The 20973-nt window shown below is 34.5% G+C and overlaps 1 protein-coding gene across 1 annotated transcript in view; it reads right to left on the bottom strand.

The window, feature by feature from the left end:
* Nucleotides 1–14940: 14940 nt before the first annotated feature.
* The window catches only part of Phip (PHIP subunit of CUL4-Ring ligase complex), a 122397-nt gene continuing 116364 nt past the window's right edge, over nt 14941–20973 (bottom strand). Inside the window, exon 40 of the mRNA XM_078019700.1 lies at nt 14941–20374. Within this exon, the coding sequence (XP_077875826.1) occupies nt 19734–20374 (641 nt within the window). The 3' untranslated portion in view covers nt 14941–19733. The remainder of the gene's footprint in view (nt 20375–20973) is intronic.

The following is a 20973-nucleotide window of genomic DNA, read 5'->3' as shown; positions in this document are numbered from 1 at the left end:
ATATTTTTCATTAAGGGAAAAATAAAAAAGGAAATTCTGACTACTCTCTTTCCTATCCTGGATCACATACAAAGTTGCTATTTCTCATCAATTCTCTTTTTGATATTTAGTCAAACAGCCCCAAAGCTTGCACACACATGTGAGACATAATTGAGACATAATTGAGGTTGCTATACATAACTGAAGCCAAAATCTTTTCATTTTTTTCCACCAAGAAGATAAATTATTATGAATGCAGAAGTTTTTATTACTGACTTGGGGAAAAACTGGATTTTATGATTTTAAAACTTTATCCTGGGGCTGAGGTTGTGGTTCAGTGGTAAAGTGCTTGCCTAGCACATGTGAGATCCTGGGTTTGATCCTCAGCACCACATAAAAATAAATAAATAAAATAAAGATATTGTGTCCAACTACAACTAAAAAATAAATATTTTTTAAAAACTTTATCCTTTGTCAAGTCTCAATCATAGAAAGTAAGGTGTATCATGTTATCCACAGTATACTGTTCTTTTTTTTTCTATACTTTGTCCAAAATATGTATTCTTTTCCAGTCAAACCTAAAATAATCTGGGACAAATATTGGAATAAATAAACATCAACTTACCTAATTATTTCCTAGTTTTTCTTATTGTCGGAAAAATCTGAATCAAATCAGCATGAAAATGTAAAAACTAAGTTTATTTTCAAGGTTTGAAATGGACTTTGTATAGTCATCTTGCATTTGTCCAACCCATTAAACCATCTGTTTCTTAGCTGCCTGTGGTCAATAAGGTCCTATGCCAGTAATTATTTTTGAATCACTTTTCATTTCTAAGTGGTATTGATGCTATTAAATTGGATTACACTACTATCTGAAAAAAAGTATATAAACATTTATATATGTACATAAATTTAGACACATAGATATATAAAGTTATCAAAAAAGAAAGGGATTGCTCCTTTGACATATCTCCATCATTACTAATACTTATAACCTAAAGCAAGTGAATCTGATTGCTTTATTTATTTACTTATGCATTTGTTTATTTATTTATTTTGGTTAGGCTGGCCTGGTATTCCTCCACTAAACAAACTTTAGCCTCTCAAGTAGCTGGGACTACAGACATGTGCTACTGCATCCAGCTGCCTCTTTATAACCAGAAAGTAATTATCCCTTTAAAGTTTTTATTTAGAAATTAAAGAGATTTTATAAGTATTAGGAAGACCTCTAGAAGTCTCATGAACTTCCTAAAAGACCTTTCCCAACTTCCTTTATTCTTTGTAAAAATATCTAAATACAAATATATTCTGGAAAGAGTATATGCAAATCAGGAATCAGATTAAGATTTGAATACAAAATCTGAAAGAATATTTATATCATATAAATCTCATGTCATTTATACAACCATAGGGAGTTTGTGTAAAGGTAAGAAAATAAACCTCTCCCATGAGACAAAAATATAAAATACATCAACTGACATACACTCCTTATCATATCCTGTTAATTTTCAGTTTTCCTTGGAATATCATGACTTCAGATTATTTTATCATAAGAATAGAATTTTTTAATCTGTCCACATAACATTTTCCTCCATTTCTATTATAATTACATTATTCTTTACAACCTATTTCTTTTTCCCATGAATGAACCTTTTCTAATTTTGTACAGGTTTAAAAAGAATATAAAATTCGATTAAATTTATATTTGGGAATAAATTAGAACAACACTTTTTATAGGTTAATCAATCACCTCTAAAACACTTAGGAGTTTTCTTCCTATATCGAAAAATTTTGGTCTATTCTAATAGTTAAAAGACTTCTAAATCCTATAACAATATTCAGCATTAAAAGTGTGATTTTATAATATTTTAATATGGGTCTCAGATGTCCTGTGAGTTCATCAAATTGCTAATGAAATCATGAATTATCAGGGTAAAATTCTGACTTAGGGAGATAAAAAAAATTGAACATACTCTACCTCAACACTAAAACACAATATCTAGCTTAAATAATGATAGTAACTCAGTGATTTCTTTCTCCCAAAGGTTAAGTAAAATATATATTAATAAAGATCTATAAGATTTTATGTATGCTGGAATAAACTGAAGGTTAAATAGTCTTTGATGAATAGCCTCATTCATTTTGCAACTATATGGAGATATTTCAGATGAAAGAAAGTATACAAAGAACAGACTGAGATCACTGTTTAAATGTTATTTTTAAGAAAAAAACAAAAATAAATATTTTTCAAAAATTACATTTTATCTTCTAAGCTTACTAAGTAAAATTATTTTCTCCAAAGTTGTTTGTCCTCATTTGCTCACTAGTTCTCAAAGCAGTTTTGAAGATTTAAAGTGTTCCTGTTTGTTCTTAGTCTAATTGCAATTTTTAAGTCTTCATTAAAATATTGTTGAACACTATGTACTAATCTCAATAAGTACATGTAGTATTATAATTTATTGAGTCACCTTCTCCTACCTCCCCAAGAAAAATCTAAGGGGGTTATAATTTCATTGAAGAACATCCTCTGCAAAGTAAGAAGGCATACTGATCTCAGATTAGTTGTTTTTTCAAATATTTACAAAGAGATGATTATATCACTACCTCAGGGAATTTCTATCCTAGGACTTCACTTTTCAACATAAGTGGTAAAATACGCATCATTTTATAACTTTTATTTATCAGAAGCCACTATATTGATTAAGCACATTACTTTCTGTCCTTGAAAAACTAAACTATTATCTTAAATAATAGGTAAAGTTCACCTCCAAAAAATAGTTAACTATTTTTAAGGATCTAAGAAAATAAGACAGAACTACAATATAGTAAAATCATTTATTCCTTGAAGACTCTGAACAGATTCTTCATCATAAACTTGAGAGATGAAATTCTTTGCTGATAGAGCTGCTATAGATCTGCAAAAACATTACTACACTATTTGCAGACCTCTCCACAGTGATAAGACTTCCATCGTTCATCTCTTGTATAATACATAAGGGAAAAAATGAGGAAAAAGAAGTTTATTAACTTTGATGTGCAAATTCCTTTAGCAATACCTATGTTGGAAACACTGGGTATTTTTCATGATTACCACTGCCTGAGTCAGTTACTGACCAATTTACATTTTTTCTTATTGGACTGAAAAGTAATTAGAAACATTATGAGATTGTTGATTCCTTCACAGCTACAACTATTCTTCTAAAAAATAAATTGATAGGGCTGGGGATGTGGCTCAAGCGGTAGCGCGCTCACCTGGCATGTGTGCGGCCCGGGTTTGATCCTCAGCACCGCATACAAACAAAGATGTTGTGTCCGCCGAAAACCAAAAAAAATAAAATAAAATAAATTCTCTCTCTCTCTCTCTCTCTCTCTCTCTCTCTCTCTCTCTCTCTCTCTCTCTCTCTCTCTCTCAAAAAAAAATAAATAAATAAAATAAAATAAAAATAAATGATAAAAATCCTGTTTCAAGCACCAAAATTCCACAGACTTTAGTTTATATACAAATTGTGTGTCCCTATAAAAGCCCACTTGATATTTGTAATAAAAATAATTAATTAAAGAGAAAGCTTAGATCACAAGAAAAGGTTCCTTTGCTAGGAACAGAAGATCCTTACTTGAAGAGGGGTTGAAATCCTGAGACCCATTTAATTCATATCTTCTGTGTTAAAAGTTTAGAAGTCACTACTGAGAATGTTTTTATGTCATATACACATATAAAAATAAAAAGTTGAGATAGCTTGATAGATAGCTGAGATTGATTATCTAATCTCATCAATCTGGTAACTGAGATAGCACTTGTTACTCAGTGTTCAGTACATGCCTACCAGATTGATTCAGTGTGCACATCTATTAAAGAACTTCTGGTTCTAGACATGTAATGGGTTAGAAAATCAATGTGCAATAACTTTCTTTCCCAGTACTGAAGAACAGCCCCAGAAAGCATGCCAGCAAGCACTCTACTATACTGAGCTAAACCCACAGCTGCAAGAGTTTTTACTGTTAATTATTCACATGCATTAATTATACAAATCAATGGGTTTCCCTGTGGTATTTCTATATATGCATACATCGTGCATTGCTATGACAATCTACCCAGGGATAATTCTTTTAAACCACCCTCAGGTGATCACAGTGACATAAAAGCTGACTAAAACATAGTGTTTGGCTATTAGAGAGCATTGATAGAAAATTGTAAGGAGGAATAGCATGAAAGGCCAGTCTTGGCACTGAAGAACATATTGAGGGGGGGAAATTGCTGATTTAATAAGGAAAGAAAGCAAATAAAAGACTAGCCTGAAGGTTAGCACATCCTTCCCTTTTGCTGAAATACAAAGATTTTAACTTAGTGTCTCCTGGAAAATCCACTGTGTGTCATATATGTGTATATGAGTTTCATTAAGTGCTCTGAGAGTCCCCTTGAATGAAAGCACAATTAATGAGACAGTATCCATGTACTCTTTTTCAGTCAAAAAGCTGAGCTTTAATGGCATAACTGCAGGATTCCTCAAGTCAAAACCTGTACATCACTGGTAGGTCCCCACCTTTCACTAAGAGAAGGGCCTTAAAAATAATTTATTCCAGTGGTACATATGATAACATGAATCCCAGTTGGGGAGCAGGGGAAACATGGATTACTTAAAAGACAGTAAACAGTTGTAATGTGTAGAGCTTATTTGGATCCTCAAACATATTAAAGCAACAAAAATGTTTATAGCAGGAGACCTTTAGAAATTTGAATACCAATGAGATATTTGATGTTATTTTTGTGTGCTTGATATTTTCATAATATATCTGTAAATGACATCTTTTATTATAGTATTCTGTTTCTGACAAGGACATGGGGGAAAAGTATTAAGAAGAGAATGAAAAAAATCAGGTGGATCACACAAGATGGACATTAATCTGAATGACAGGCAGAAGCCAACTAAGGCTTTGATTTTTATCTGGGTAGTAGAATAGAAGAAACTTTAGAATTCCACAGGGAAGGGGAATTGCTAGACTGGAAAGGAGAGAAATTATAGTTAGTTGCTGGTGGGAGCAGGTGGCAGGACTGTCATTCCGTTCACAAGAGGAAGGAGGAAGACAATAGAAGTCCCTGAGTGATTGATTATCAAGAAATTGCTGGCTACCAAGTCCAAGGTATTGTGGAATATTCAAAAGGAAATACAAATCTCAGAATTTAATTCAACAACATCAGAACAGGACAGAACCAGTTGAGTAAACTATTTGTGGAAAATATTCACTTGGTGGTAACATTTGACAGAAAAATCGATTTCCATTGAATCAGTAGTTCCTGTTTGAAGTATTATAAACATACAAATGTAGACCTAGATTTGCAACAGCTACAAAATGCCTGAAGAAACTGGATAGGAGAGAAAGTGATACATCAACCAAGGAGACCAAGGTGAAAATGAAAAAGCGCAAAGCAAACCAAAAATGACCCTGAGGAGGTCCGACAAAAACTTGGCTCTCCCTCAGAACAGCAATTCACACTACAGTTTCTTCTTCCTCTCCGCTCTTATACCCTGGAATGACACAGACCAAGATACTGCTCTCACCATATTTTCTCCTCAAATCTGTCATCGGTGGAGAAGTTGTTCTTGTGTTCCACGGGCAGAGGAGGCAGGGCACCAAAGATACCAATATCTAGCTTTGGCTACAGCAAAGTTCAGAGGGTACAGCTTTCGCTGTAATTAATTAATCCCTGAACCTCAAGTTCAGGCACTTTCAGAACTTTATGCCCAGAGTGTAAGGGAAGGGGCCAGAAGTTCACCATCTATGGAAGTTCACACAAAAGCAGCTTTTTCTTTCACTGTTCTGGGCAAGTTAACACTTCAAGGACAGCACCTGAGAAGGGGAGCGCTTCTTCTCCTCTTTTCCCCCTTCCCTTGCCAGCTGTAACCATGGAGCCCAATTGGTAACCTCTTCTCTTAACTTTGAAATGTAAACATCTCTGTGAAGCTCTGGCCCAAGGCCAGAGGCCTGGTTAAAAGAATCTGTTTTTCCTAACTATCACACCCTCCATTTACAAACATACTTCTACAAACTACTATACTGGATAAATGTTTGTCAAAAACTAGTAAAGGGCGTTCGGCACCTGGAGTGCTGATCTCTTCCAGGCTGGTGGCCATGTAAGACAGCAATAGGAAATAGGATGTTCAACTACATTGAACTCTTTTGTAGAGACTCTTCTGCTGATAGTCCTAAGAAATCAATTATGGTGAAGATTTCTAGAGAAGCTTAGTTAAGATTTTCTTGTGGAGGTGGGGGTGCCCCTACATTTGGGGCCGGCAGGCAGCCAGCTCCCCCACCAATGCCAAAATCCGTAGGCCCCTGGTTTGGGCAGGGCGATTAAGCTCGTGATGCACCCTCAGACCACTGTGCACACCCAGTGGGATAGGGGACTGGCACTGCTAAGGCACAGCTGCAGGAGTCTGAATTGTACCTACTCCGCCAACCTGCCTCCAAGGCCTTATAGAATCACTGGACCCTTTACAAAGTCTACCAGAGCCTCATTCCCACACTGTGATCCCCATCCCTATAGGTCTTGGTACTTCCCTTGTTTGCCTGTTAGTGCCAGGGTCGAGATGGCATAATTGTGTCCTTTGCATCTCTCACCCTTTTTCTGCTACCAACACCTGTCCAGTTGACCTCCTTCTCCCTTGTCAGCCACTCCATTTCTTACTGTGACTGCCTGAGAGCAGGTCATTGCCCCAGCTGATCACCCTATTCCAGTACCCAAATCAGGTCACTGTAAATACTTGCCAGGATTCAGTAACCTAACTTAAACATGGCTCTAATCACATTCAACCCAGCTTAAAACTTTTTGGTGGCAATAGATAACTGACATCATCAAGATCAATCCTATCTTGTGATATCAATCCCATCTTGTGACTTCAAAGCCCCTCAGAATGGCCTCTTGCACTTCCTCCTCTTTTAATGTCCTGCAGGAGAATTGAACACATTGTATTGTCTGGGATGTTTCTAATCCCTGAGGGCCTTCTTTCTCTTCCCACCCTGACCTCTTGCGCTTGTTCAACTAAGCTTTAAATTAAAAACTCATAACATCATATCCTCCAGAATAGCCACCTACCAGAATAGCCACCTATCTAGTTGTTAGATGACCCTCTTGTGTTTTCCTTGCACCTTCACATTACTCTTTGTAACAACTCCAGCAATGTGGCCACCATGGATTCCACTCCACTTAAAGCAATCTGTTTTACCCTGTACCAGGCACAGGGTAAACCAATGTTAGGAATTGTGGAGAGTGGCGATTTAAATCATGGTCTGACTTGTGGCTGTGTTTGCATTGGGAACGGGCTGTGCAAAAGTGCAGGTCAAGATGGCTCAGTTGCTATGGTGACACCATTGGAGGAAACTCTATGTAAAGGTGCAGATTATCAGTTGGCACCTTGAGTTCAGGCATCAACTCCCAGTGATAGAAAATTTTGAACATAACAAGATGACCCTAATGTCTCACCAGTCATGCATCCTTCAGATTGCCTGCTTTGCTAAAACTTACCCACGAATTACCTTTTGATTAAACCTATACAATAAATGTGCTGAGCTAGCTCTGGGTCACTGTTTCTCCAATAGAGAACAGTGTCCTACCTGGCTCTACCTCTTTCTATGTTTGTCTGTCTTTTCTTCATCTACCATCACACCTTGTCCAGTTTCCTGTTTCTTTCCCTGAATTAATGGCTACAGCTGAGAGATGAGAGGGCCATGGCCATGATTACTTCAAAATACCCTGTGAAGTAGCTTCTGTTTTCTTCAACATATCATGCAGTACCCTAAGAGAGCTTAAGTACAGCCATTCCCTGCTTAATGACAGGTTTACTATCTGAAAATGGTTCTTTAAGCAATTTTGTTGTGCAAACATTGTAGATTATACTTACACAAACTTAGATGTTATAACCTACTAAACATATCGGTTATGTGAGATCAACCTTTATTTATTTATTTTTGTGCTGGAGATTGGACACTGGAGTGCTTCACCCATCCCCAGTCCTTTTTTATTTTGAGATGGGATCTTGCTAAGGTGTTTAGGGCCTGGTGGATTTGCTGAAGCTGGCTTTGAATTTGTGATCCTCCTGCCTCAGCCTCCTAAATCACTGGGATTACAGGCATGTGCCACCATGCCTGTTGGGACCAACCTCTTGTATGTTATCTGTCATTGATCAAAATGTTATTACATGGGACATGAGTGGATTTGTCTAATTTCACATGGCCAGGATGTAGGGAACACAGATAGGCATTCCACCCCACTTTTTTAAAAAAAATCCTGCCCTATATGATTTCAGTGTGCAGCCAGAATTGATAACCACTGCTGTAGTCTGTGAGCTCCTTTAAGACAAAAGGCCATGAATTTAGTTTCTGTACATAGCACAGCAACTGGGACATAGTATTATGGCATAGATAGTAGGTGTCCTCAAAAAGATAATGCAAGAAAGTTTAGAGGTGAAATGATTAGTTATGGGAGCCTTCACCTAGTCAGTGGATTAATCTACTACTAAAGATGATAACTATAGACAGGGAGGGTGTGGTTGGAGAAAGGGGGTTGCTGGGGGCTTGCCCTTGCAATATATATTTTGTCCCTGGGGATCCTGTGAAGTTTCTGCTTCCCGATTGTCCTGTCCTGAGCTGCTTTCCTGTGCCACACTCTTCCTGCCATGATGTTCTGCCTCACCTGGGGCACAGTGTAATAGAATCATTCATCTGTGGACTGAGTCACAGTCCTCCAAAACTTTGTCAAAAAAAAAAAGCTTACTATAACATATACTAAGTGTTTATTAAATATTTGTGGAATACATGGAAGTTTTTTGGTTTATTTTTCCCTTTATCTTCCTCACTCTAGAAGGAAGGCTACACAAGATTATACAAGAATCAAGGAGCCATTTTTAGGTTTGCAAGAAGACCTAGAAAGTGACTTGACAGTTCATAAATGGTAGTGACATGATCAAAGATTATGCCCTTTTCCTCCCATGCCCTTTTCACTATTCCAACTTTTTTCTGGAACAACCTCCCAGGGGAGAATTTTTTTTTCTTTTCCTTTGGAAAACTTCGGTGGTAGGAGATTGTCACATCTAACCAGATTGAGAGCATCTGTAGACCAGGATTCAGAGTGGAGAGGGTCAGGGATAGTGTATTAGCTTTTAATTGCTAGAATAAAATACCTGGGAAAATTAACTTAGAGGAGGAAAAATGTATTTTGGTTCACAGTTCCATGGGTATCAATCTATGTTGGGCTGATTCAAAGGCAGAAACATCATGGCAGAAGGGAGTTGGATAGGAAAGCTTCTCACCTTACGGAAGCCATAAAGCTGAGAGAGACAAAGTGGCCAGGGACAAGAAATACCCTTCCAGCGGATGCCCTATTTCCTCCATGTAGGCCCCACTTCCTAAAAAGTTTCCATCAGGGCTGGGGATGTGGCTCAAGCGGTAGCGTGCTCCCTGGCATGTGCGGGGCGCTGAGTTTGATACTCAGCACCACATAAAAGTTTCCATCAACTCCCACTAATGTCATCAAATTATTAATCCATCAATGGATTAATCCACTGAGGTCAGAGCCCTCATGGTCCAATCACTTCTCAATATCCCAACCTCTGAACACTGCTGCATTGGGGACTAAACCTTCCACACATAAGCCTTTGAGGAATACTTCATATCCATAACAGGTAGGTTCAGTTGAAGAAAAGGAAGAGGAGGAGGAAACACACTTTGCAATATCACTATTTTCATGTATAGCTCCAAAGAAATTGTGTCAGTGACTAGCAATTATTATAATAGTAAATTACATATCTTGAGATCCTTTTAGATCATCCAGAACATTACTCTAGGTGGTTATTCCAAACCAGCAGGTTGAAACAAAGTCATAAGAATTAGACCTACTGGATATATGCATACACACATAAACACACATGCAGATCACCATTACCAACATCACCAGCAGTGTAGGCAATGGACTGAAGTAGTACAAAAGCAAATACAGGAAATTATGTCCATAGCAGGGTTGTTCATAATAGCAAAAGTTGGAAACCACCACCATATCTCTGGCCACAGAATAGTTATAGTGATGTGTTCACACAATAAATACTATTCAGCAATGAAAATGAATAGTAAACACATGAACATATCTTAGAAATACTAAAAATTATTGTTGGATGAAAAGACAGTATAACACCAAATATGAGAAAAAAATATTAGCATCAGGCTCCTGATTTGTTAAATGTGCTGTGTGAATTTACACTTGCATACTGCATATGCAATTTGTTACAGAAATATTTAGATACTTATAATTCACAGGCATCTGTAAGCACATTTGTACATATGCTATACAAACATTGTCTAAAATGGACTGTGATGGCACAAAAGCCATCACTGGGGAGATGACTACATCTTTTAAAAGGTTTTTAGACCAAAAAGTGAAGAGAATGAACTAAATAATAAATATTTTAGGAGAACCCTCCTTTTTCTCTAGCAATATTTCAACTATTTGTTAAAGGAATAGAATATAGGCATTCAGTTTCTTGAAAATACTGATATTGAACAAAACAGGAAGTAAGCAGATGATATATCCTTTTATATTTGACATTTTTCTACTGCTCCTTGATAATCACAATATATACTTTTTTAATCATCACAATGTTACACTAAGCCAAAATGCTTAATTCATGTGAAATATTCCAAGATAAAATTTCACTTTTAATTTAGATCATTTATTTAAACTATTCCCCTGAATTAACTTTGCTTTAGGTGAGGATTAACAAATTAATATATTTATTAATTAACTCCCAGGTAATGCTATTAACTTGCAAAAGAACATTGAAAACTTTTCTCACACTTGAGAAAAGGGTTTTCTTAATTTGCCTTTATATTGAATTATGCAGAGGTTAACCCAAAATGCTAACTTCTTTTAAAATTTTGCCTGAAAATCAATCTAAATTTTAGAGATTAGTCATTATCTTGAGTTGTGATATCACAATATCCAACACATTAAAATGATTTATATAGTACTTTCACATTTCAAAAATGTTTTCTTTTTGCACACCAGGGATATTGGTGAACCCAAATTGTATAAGGAATGAAAATAGAGTCCTCCCAGGCTGCAAAGGTATATTCACACAGAATCTTGACATATCTGTGTTTGTGTTCATTGGAGTTATTTTGCCTAGATTCCATTTCTGCTGTCATTTGGTTGGTGACCTCATTCATGTAAAAATTAACTCAAGACAACACTCAAAAAACAATTTCAAGGCTGTGAATATGGCATTTACATATAAAATTACTTGATTTTCAATAAATTGTCCATTGCCTACTGTTGGAAGTCACATATAAATTATGGGTTTGAGCCATTATAAGGTAGGAAGGCTATTTTTCTGAGAACTCCTGGGTGAAATTACCAGGTTGGAGAAAGCCCAGATCATGCTGGAGCCCTGTCTTAGCTCACAGTCCCTAGGTTCAAATGCATCCATCCACGTGGAGATGGGCGTAACCTGCCTGCCAAGCCCCCAACAACTTGTTTTCCCCATTCTTATTCTGCTTTCCTCAAGAAACCTGCAACACTGAAACGTATATATTTCTCCTTAAATAAAGGTCTTGGGCCCTTTTTCTGTGTTCAGTACCAGTTCCCATGAGGGCTGGAAGAGCCACCCGGTGCCCTGCTTTTAAAACTATTTTCTGTCCCTTGTCTTCTGCTCCTTATTATTTTCAGATTGTTTATTTTCCCAGCCGGTTCACACCTCCAAGCAGGAATCTGCTCTACAAGGGTGCTGGTAACCCTGGCAGCCTACATATAATGAACAAGTCCCTTCTTTGATGATTATGATTATGACATTTAGCTTAACAGGCTGAATAACTCTTTATAGGTACAACTGTTAGTATTCTAACAGTTCAGTTATAGATTTTTATAACAGGTATTATAGGAAGAATTGTCATGACTCAAATGTGAACTTCTGTCTACATCATATGGACCACTGTATACTAATTTGCATACAATGCATTAATTATGAACTGAAATTGTTAGAGAAAATGATTCAAAGACTGAGTCAGCATTTCCAACAATGTAATTCATCAAGAAGTTGGGAAGAGTGTAAATAAAATGTGACTTCATGACAAAAATAAAGCCCAAAAGTCTTAAGATATTAAAGCATGTTGTGGTAGCTATGAAAATGTGTCTCATAGAATTTCACCTGCAGGAGCTTAACAGCCCAGGGCCCCAGAAATTACATTCTGAATTCCATCACTGTGCGGTTCACACTTCCTGAGACTGCTCCCAGCCAATGCTGAACATGCAGCTGGCATGCATATCCAGGAAACAGTGACTCCATGGATGGTCAACTTTGATCCAAGAGCCTTGCCAAATGTTCCTTAGGCTACACAGCAGTTGAGGATATTTCACCCAACATTCCTCCCCTCCTTCGTTCACGTAAGGGTCACACCTGTATCATAGTCTGTTGGATTTTCCAGCCTTTCCGGGCTCCCTATTTTCTTTCACAAATGTTTCCACACAAATATTATGTAAAAAGTTAGATAAAACTATTTAACAAATTTGGGTAAACAAGCTTACAGCTAAATTATGTTAACTTGGCTCTGTGTTGGAGGACTAATTCAATGTTTATTAGGGAAGGTGTTTGCAACTTTCTTTCACTTCATGCTTGTGTGAAGCCGAAAGGTCAGAGAGAGGTGAACACTCAGGGTCTTCTCAGGTCTCAAGCATCTAGCACAAAGCATACACATGGCCTCCTGGACTCCCTATTATGCATGATAGCTTTTCAAAGCCTCAATTTTCCCATGTATCTTCTTCCTCAGCCTCTTCCTGCCAGGCTTTTGCTTCTGTGTGCTGCTTGCCCCATCTATTGTCCTTGGCTTAGGGCCACTGTGGCTCATATATTTGCATGTACAAGGTCCTGAAATTTCTCTAGTACTGCAATAAATAAATAAAATAAAAACTTTAAAATATTTTTAAATAAAAAGTCTTAAAAGGAGATTGAGTTACTCTTCAAACTCTTTATAAATCTGTTCAGGTAGCAGATTCTATATCTCATAAGAATAGTTTTCTTTTTTTACTTATGTCCTCGAGTATCAAAAACAAAGATCAAAACAACAAAAAAAGCAATTTTCCACATGTAAAAAAATTTTCCTTAAAATTAATGTCATCTATATTTAAGATATTTTACTTCATTTTGAATAAATCAACTTATTCTCAGACATCCATGTTCTTAAGTAATTAATTTCTCTTTTCTCATCAGTAGCAAACAAATATTTCAAATTGACTCACAATTTATTATTTGCAACAGTCAAAACTCCTTTCAGGGATTCAGCAAATTCCACGTTTACTATAATCAGGTTATGGCCATAAGACACAGCTTGCCTGGAAACTTTACATTAAATAGTATATTTTCTATAGGGACTAAACAGAAAAGCCAAGACTGAATCATGGGTACAGAGGACAATACACAAATGAAATAATTACAGGTTATTTTAATTGGCCCTTGTCAATAATCTAATCAACTTTAAAAGATTTACACATGAGGAAAATGAAGCTCAAAGATGTAATAATCTTGCTGGGGTTATTCTACTTCTTTACTGTCACTAAGACAGGTCAAACTTCCATTTTTCTAATTCCAAGTCCAGTACTTTTCAGTATACTAACATGTCTAATTAGGTAGAAAGGTACTTCATTGAATCCTTTCCACCATTCTTTTCCCTCAAACAGTAATCAATACATGAACAATACATTGAATGCAGAGTTACTAAGTACCACATCGCAAGGATCAGAGCTTTTGTGCTTTGGTCTTTACTGTTCTTAAATATTGAGGAAACTCAGATCATAGTTGATGTTACAACAAAAGAGAAATCAGTAAAAAACAGTTGCTAGCTGGATGTGGCAACTGAAGGCTGAAACAGAATTAAAAGTTTGATGCCAGATTGGGCAACTTGATGATACTAAAAAAAAAAAAAAAAAGTGGCTGCTGAAAATGCATTTCACTTGGCTGGTTCTTCTAAGTATATAATTGGTATTAGTATTTGCAAATTTTAGGGGGGATGGGAAAGGTACCTGGTTCGATTAACTTAGGAGTTTAACAAAACTTCTTAGGTAGAAATGATCATTAGTAGCACAAAATTAGAAATTCCTCCTTATGTTCTTAATTTGAATAATCTATTATAGACATATTCTTATATATTTATATCTACTATTCTTCATATGAAAATTAGAGTTTTAGGATGTTAATAAAAATGCATACCGATCTAAGCAAACTGCTAGAAAAATAGTAACAGCTTTATAGATCTCAATATCTGCACACTGCTTTTTAAGTTAAATTTTCTCATTCTTCAAAACTCTTCCCAGAAATTTCACATTTGAGAAAACATTTATATAGCATGTTCTTTTGACATATATCTTTAAAATATGAGTATTGAAGTATTTATCACTCACTCTAGTAACAAGTTAATAAAAATTCTTAATTTTTATAAAATTTTTGTACCAGGGATTGAACTCAGGGGCACTCGACCACTGAGCCACATTCTTATTTTGTATTTTATTTTGAGACAGGGTCTCACTGAGTTGCTTAGCACCTCACAGTTGCTAAGGTTAGCTTTGAACTCGTGATATTCCCATCTCAGCCTCCTGAGTCACTGGGATTACAGGTGTATGCCACCATGCCCGGCAATAAAATTATTTTATATGAACACCTAAAAAGGGCAAATGCATTTTTATTTTTAATCTTCAGTCATTTTTGTAATTAAATTACATTCGGATACTCAATTTCCTTTAATTGATAGTGATTTTAATATTTCTCTAAACAGGACACTGGAAATTTTAATGAACCAGCATTACTATAATGGCTTCTGCCAAACAACCAATTTGGTAAATTGCCTGTTAAAATTATGTATCAAGAGCTTTATATATTACAAAGAGCAAATAAAAAACAAAGAAATCATGAGACTTTACAAAAGAGCTTAGAAAAACAAGTTTTCTATTTATTTAAAAATAAGTTTATAGTTACTACATTGCAGGGACAGGAATTCTTACACATACATTCTAGTTTGTATAAAAGGATTCAAAGAATTATGCATCAAAACTAACATAGAAAGTGTCCACGTAACAGTAAAGAAAGTTCCAATCAATATGTACAAAAAGAAAGGGCACTGCTATTGTGGTGTGAGACTGCTGTTTATAATATGATACTCCAGGTCTGGAAGGAAAAAAACCCAAAAACCTCAATAAAGCTAAATAATAATTTGTTTTTAACTCTGTTACTTATTACATACAACAGATTTGCTTGTGTTTAACATTGTTTTCTGTACAAAATAAGCATAATTTTAATTTGAAAATGTGTCAGTTTCAACCTTAACCCTCTAGGTCAGTTACTTTTTAAAAATTGAGCTACATTCTACACATGTCTAAATATCCTGTGACAGGATTAAACAGTTTTCTAAAAGATCTTTTTTATAAGACCTGTCTTCTTGCAGTTTTAATATGGTCCAAAAATGTAACTTTATTTTGACTCATTTTACAGTCTATCATTGTGATAAACACACATTCTTAAGAGTAACCAGTATGTGTATGCATTTGTATGCCTCTGCTTTATACGCTTGTGTACTACATACCATCTTGAACCTATTTTCTTATCTCCTTGAATGTAGAAACTCAGTCACACAATATTATGTATTTGGTTTGTGCCATATAAGGTTAATTTCCTGATAATTTTATCTGCATTAAAAAAGTATTCCAAAACAGCTATCAAAACTAAAAATATATATTTATAGCTCAGATTTTCTACTCACTTTTACTGTAGTGTGTATAAGGTTTATCGCTGGAGTGCTCAAAGTGGTACTTACAGTCTTCTGACTCAGTAACCTCTTCCTGGGTATTGTACATAGTTCAAAATGACTTTTCATTTGGAGTGCTTTGCTAGTTAAGAAAATAGTTTCTTAGTAAATGTAATATTAATTTAGCACAAATCACTTGGAAACAGGGAAAGTAAGTGGAAGTGTAAAGATGGAAACAAGGAAAGTTATATTTTTCCAACTTTATTGGAAGATAAATTCTTACCTAAATAAAACTAAACCACTGTCTAACCTGTTATGTTAGAAACATTTTCTATGTAAATTGGGACCTGTAATCCACAGAAGATAAAGTAATTCCTCTATTATAACTTTTAAAATCATACACCTCCTGCATTTAAGGTGAACATTTATAGCCCTTTAATCACTCAAGTATCTTGGTCCTTTCAACGTACTCAAAAATAAATTTCAGTCAACAAAAACCTTCAGAATAATGTTTTCTTTAGATAGAAAACTGAAAATCAAAATTATTTCCAGATTATACTTGAGAAAAATATATAGGCATCAATGAATACAATGGAATGTCAAAATTAAAGTAATACTTCTAACTGGAGAAACTACATTATGAATAATACTTTGTAACAGGTAAATGCTAATATCAAACAAGATAAAATGTCATTTCAATATACTTGTCAGATAATTTGCTACACTGCAGATAAGGGACAGTTTTAGATATTAAAATACGTGCTGTATGAGGATCTTTTCTCTGCTCACTGTTTCTTAAACTTAATTCATTTCCAGGTGATACTTAATTCAGTCAATTCTATGTCTCAGATGTGACCTAAACAAGCTCACACATATTCTATGATTTTTCTAATTAAACTTAAGAAGGAAAGACAGTTTTGTAATAATGCCACCAGTCTGCAGTGAAGTTGGGCAATAAAAACAATGAAAATAAGGCCTCACTTAATTCATAAATATATACAAAATATGGTTCAATGCTATAATAGCAGATTGCAAATAATAAAATTTAAGATGCTAAATATCCACTGCCAAAGGTTATAAGACTATCATTGGATTGAATATTTAAAACTACTCAGTGGTCACATTCAAATTTTGTAAGATTCATCTGGGGCTTGAGAATATTAGGGAAGAGAGAACATTTAGGCTTGGGTATTCATCAACATGTAAATTAATTTCCACATTCCATGCATGTAACAAGTTATATTTCAGAAACTTGCAGCGAACTTGAGATTTTTATATTGCTCACCTATAAGACAAATGCTAATGTTTCATTCTGGCTTAGAAACAGTACATACATAACTTTACTGTCTTAAAGAGGGTATTTTTCCAATGACTTAAATTTCTTAATTCAATTTTTGCAATGTATAGAATCTAAATTATAAAAATATAAATATATCTGGTATTATCAATACATTTTTAAGTGTTTCTGTTACAAATAATCTGATCCAAGTCATTTTGCTTTACTAAGAAACCAGGGTATGAAAATGTCCAAATATGGCCAAATATACAGTATCTTTAGAATAGGTACAATACATTTACTTCTTATAGGAAAGATGGCAAATACTCACTTTTCTGCTCAAGAGTTGGAGCTAATCCATACACTATATAGAGGTACTCTAAGACTGTGTGCACTGTTTCTTTCTCTATACACACCTCAAGACTATACACTTTTTTTTTTTTTTTTTTTACAAAAATGGATTTTATAGTCTATCCTTTTTTTATAACACAATGCAGATAACATCAGGAAATTATATTTTCAAATAGATTGCCTTCAAAAACAACTAATTATTTTAACGCCTTAAATTTCAAACATACAATTTCAATAATGGTGTAACTGAAAGATTCATTTTTCTATATAACCAAGCCATCTATTTCTGCATTATGAAGAGTTTAACTACTGAATTTCAATTATATAGTTAAATATATCTGTTAGAAAAAAATAAATATACAAAAAACCTGAAAAATTTGAAATTATTATTCAACTGCAAAATCACAGCAATCCAGTCAAGATCTGGAAAATGGTTTACTTAATTTCACAGGAGGATTTCTGTACAAATTTCGTTACAAATGATCTAAAAAGCCAAAATGCATCACTTTTCATTCTTCTTCAAGACAGTCAAATAACAGTTAACATTTAACTTATTGGAAATAAGTAAAGAATAATTATTATGTATTTTGCCAAGGTTCAATTAAATACTTTATTTTTCTACATTAGGGTCATGCTGATACATATTTTTCCAATCCTTGCTTTTTAAAAATGTAGTATTTGAAAATTTTGGTTACATTTTTGTACCATATCAGTCCTCAGAAAATACTACATTCTTTAAACTTTTAAAAAAATGGACAATAATTTTTAAACAATAGAAATGGTATTTATGTTGGTTTTTAAGGTATAAAATAACTAACTGTACCATAAACAAATAAATAACTGCTTTCCTTTTCCATAGCAGTACATATAGTAATACATTCTCCTAAGTCATATAGTTATCATTTACAATAGACAACTTAATTTTACTAATGATGCAAAAAATAATAGAATACAAGGCACAATCATTAAATGGAGTTTTTCTTTAGGGTGTATATTGACATACCAGCGTGATAAGGATACCGTAAAAAGTGCAGAAAAAACACAATGTGCAATGAGACCACTGTATAAAACATGATTGCATAAAAAGTGATTTGGCCTATTTTAACCTTTAATAGTTGAAAATAACCAATCTTCCCCTTAAAATTAAACTATAAAGTATGACATTTTAAAATTATTTTTATTCTACCACTATCTAAAAAATCCTGAAAAAAGGAATTTATACCTGGGTAATAGTATATAAGTATGTGTTTGTATATATATTTAATTATACCCATTTATCAATATATACACATACACACACAGACACATTTCTTTGTAAGTCATTTTAGCCTATCAGATATGTCTAAAGTTTAGAAATGACATTAATCCAGATCAACAAGTAAACATCAAATCCCATACCTTTTTTCCTGTATCTTCCTTGAATCCTTTAACCACTTAAAACATTTCTCTAAGACATCTCTGTCAAAGGACCCACCAGTGCATTATTTTCTACTATTAGTACCAAAAAAAGAATATATCTCAGCATAACTCTTTAATAATTTGCTCTTTAGAATATATATCCTTTCCAATATTGAAAAGTGTATGCTGTCCTGACAGTCAAAAAACAGGCTTTCCACTGCACTGATTCTCAGTCTTTGGCACAATAAACAGAGATTGAGAGACTGATATAAGAATCAAGGTCTGAAAAATTAGACAGTCAAATGTTTTCCAATGTGGATATGTTTCCTTTTCATCAGCACATTTTGAGTTTGGCAGAAATGGAATAAAGCAAAAGCCTTCTCTAGATATTTTGTAGATGAACATTCTGTAACTAAAATTAAACTTTTTAGGGAATCAAATGGTAGGAATTTTATCTTTAGAGGAAACACATTCCTTAAATTTACTGCTACTCTATGTAACATCTGTCTTCCTAGGGGCATGACCTCTGTATCAAGAAAAAAATGTAATCTTGCTTGATCAAAAATAATTCATTTTAATATGAAATGTTCTATCATTAGGAGTATTATGCTCCTTAAGAGTGTAGCAGAACTGTCTCTTTCATAAATAAATCAGGAATTCATTATAGATCCTCAATTTCTTATGTTTCAAACAGTGAATGAAATGAATATGGAAATGTATAACCTATCTAAGGGCAATAAATAGCAAACATTTAAAATATATATGTATATATTTATATATATATATATATTCATTTAAAGAAGTGAAGTGTCTTCTAAGATTTTTTTTTTTTTTGCAAGTCAAATCATAACATTCCCTAATCCACCATAGCAGCAAGGAAGCAGAAGTGTTAGCTCTACTTATTCCTTAACTGTACCTGTTTTATAGATTTTGAAGTAAAATATTTTGGTTCAAGTTACCAACCAATTAAATTTGCTTTTGCTTTTTCAGTCAACTTTCGGACTCGTCCTCTACTAGAAGTTCCAAAAGTCAAAGAGGTGTCTTCAAACAACAGCTGCCTTTGCTCCTCTTCCGAGTCATCCTCATTATAGAAAGCTGTCCTTCGACCTTGGTTTCTAGTTCTCATGTGGGGTTCAGAGCTTTTGAGTTCTTCAAACTCTTCTTCTTCATCTATAACAGGATCATCAGTCTTTTTTCTGTTACTTCTCCTTAGCGTTTTAACATTTGCAGGAACTAAAAGATCTGAATCTAGTTTTTGTGTTTTCATCTTCCTTTTGGGTTTTCTGCCTCCACGACTCTTTTTCTGTAACAAATCCTCCTTAACCATATTACTTTCAGAAAGAAAATTGCATGTTGAAGAAGGAACCACTTCATCTCTGATGGGATGCATGTTATTTTGCTCTGAATTTTCTGCCTTTGCGTACTGTAGCTTTTTGGGCTTTCTACCCCTTTTCTTGTGTATAATTTCACCACTATTGGTATTAACTTCTACCTTAGGTTTCCTTCCAGGTCCCCTCTTCACAAGTTTTGATGGCTGTCCTCCATGGCCATTTACTTGAATAGTTCCTGATACAAGAGCATTGTTCTTACAATCTCCTACAAAGGAACAATAGCACATTTAATATATGGAATTGTTTTCTTTATTTGAACCTCAAACCAGTCAATAAGCTACACTTATATGTAATAACATGATCCAACAAAGAGCTAACAGCTGCAAAAGATTTTAATGGTTAGTGATAGCCTCTTGAGGGAAATAAAAGCTCAGAGCAAATAATAACTTAGATGATAGCTGGAATTAGCAAAGGTCTCTTATTTCTACTATCAGGTGTCAATATTTATAATAAATCACTATTAATGAGTATATGTACATATATTTTTGGTATTGGAAATTGAATGCAGGAGTGCTTTTCCACCGAGTACATACCTGGTCCTTTTTATTTTGAGACAGGGTCTCACTAAATTGTTGGGGTTACAGGCATGAGCCACCATGCGCAGCTAAATATCTTAACTTCTGTACCATTCTTCTTTATACCTGATTATTTGTAATACTCAAAATTTTCATATAAATCAAACTGGGAGCTCCAGTATTGCAATGCTAAAACCTAATCATTATATACATCTGATTTCTCTAGGATTCAGGACTAACATAAGCCAGGCCAATAAACCCTTTGAAATTTGGTTTAGAAAGTAATCAG

This window comes from Ictidomys tridecemlineatus, chromosome 8 (assembly GCF_052094955.1).
Source record: "Ictidomys tridecemlineatus isolate mIctTri1 chromosome 8, mIctTri1.hap1, whole genome shotgun sequence".
NCBI lineage: Eukaryota > Metazoa > Chordata > Mammalia > Rodentia > Sciuridae > Ictidomys > Ictidomys tridecemlineatus.
Note: the sequence above shows the minus strand (reverse complement) of the source record. Positions and strands in the feature narration are given on the sequence as shown.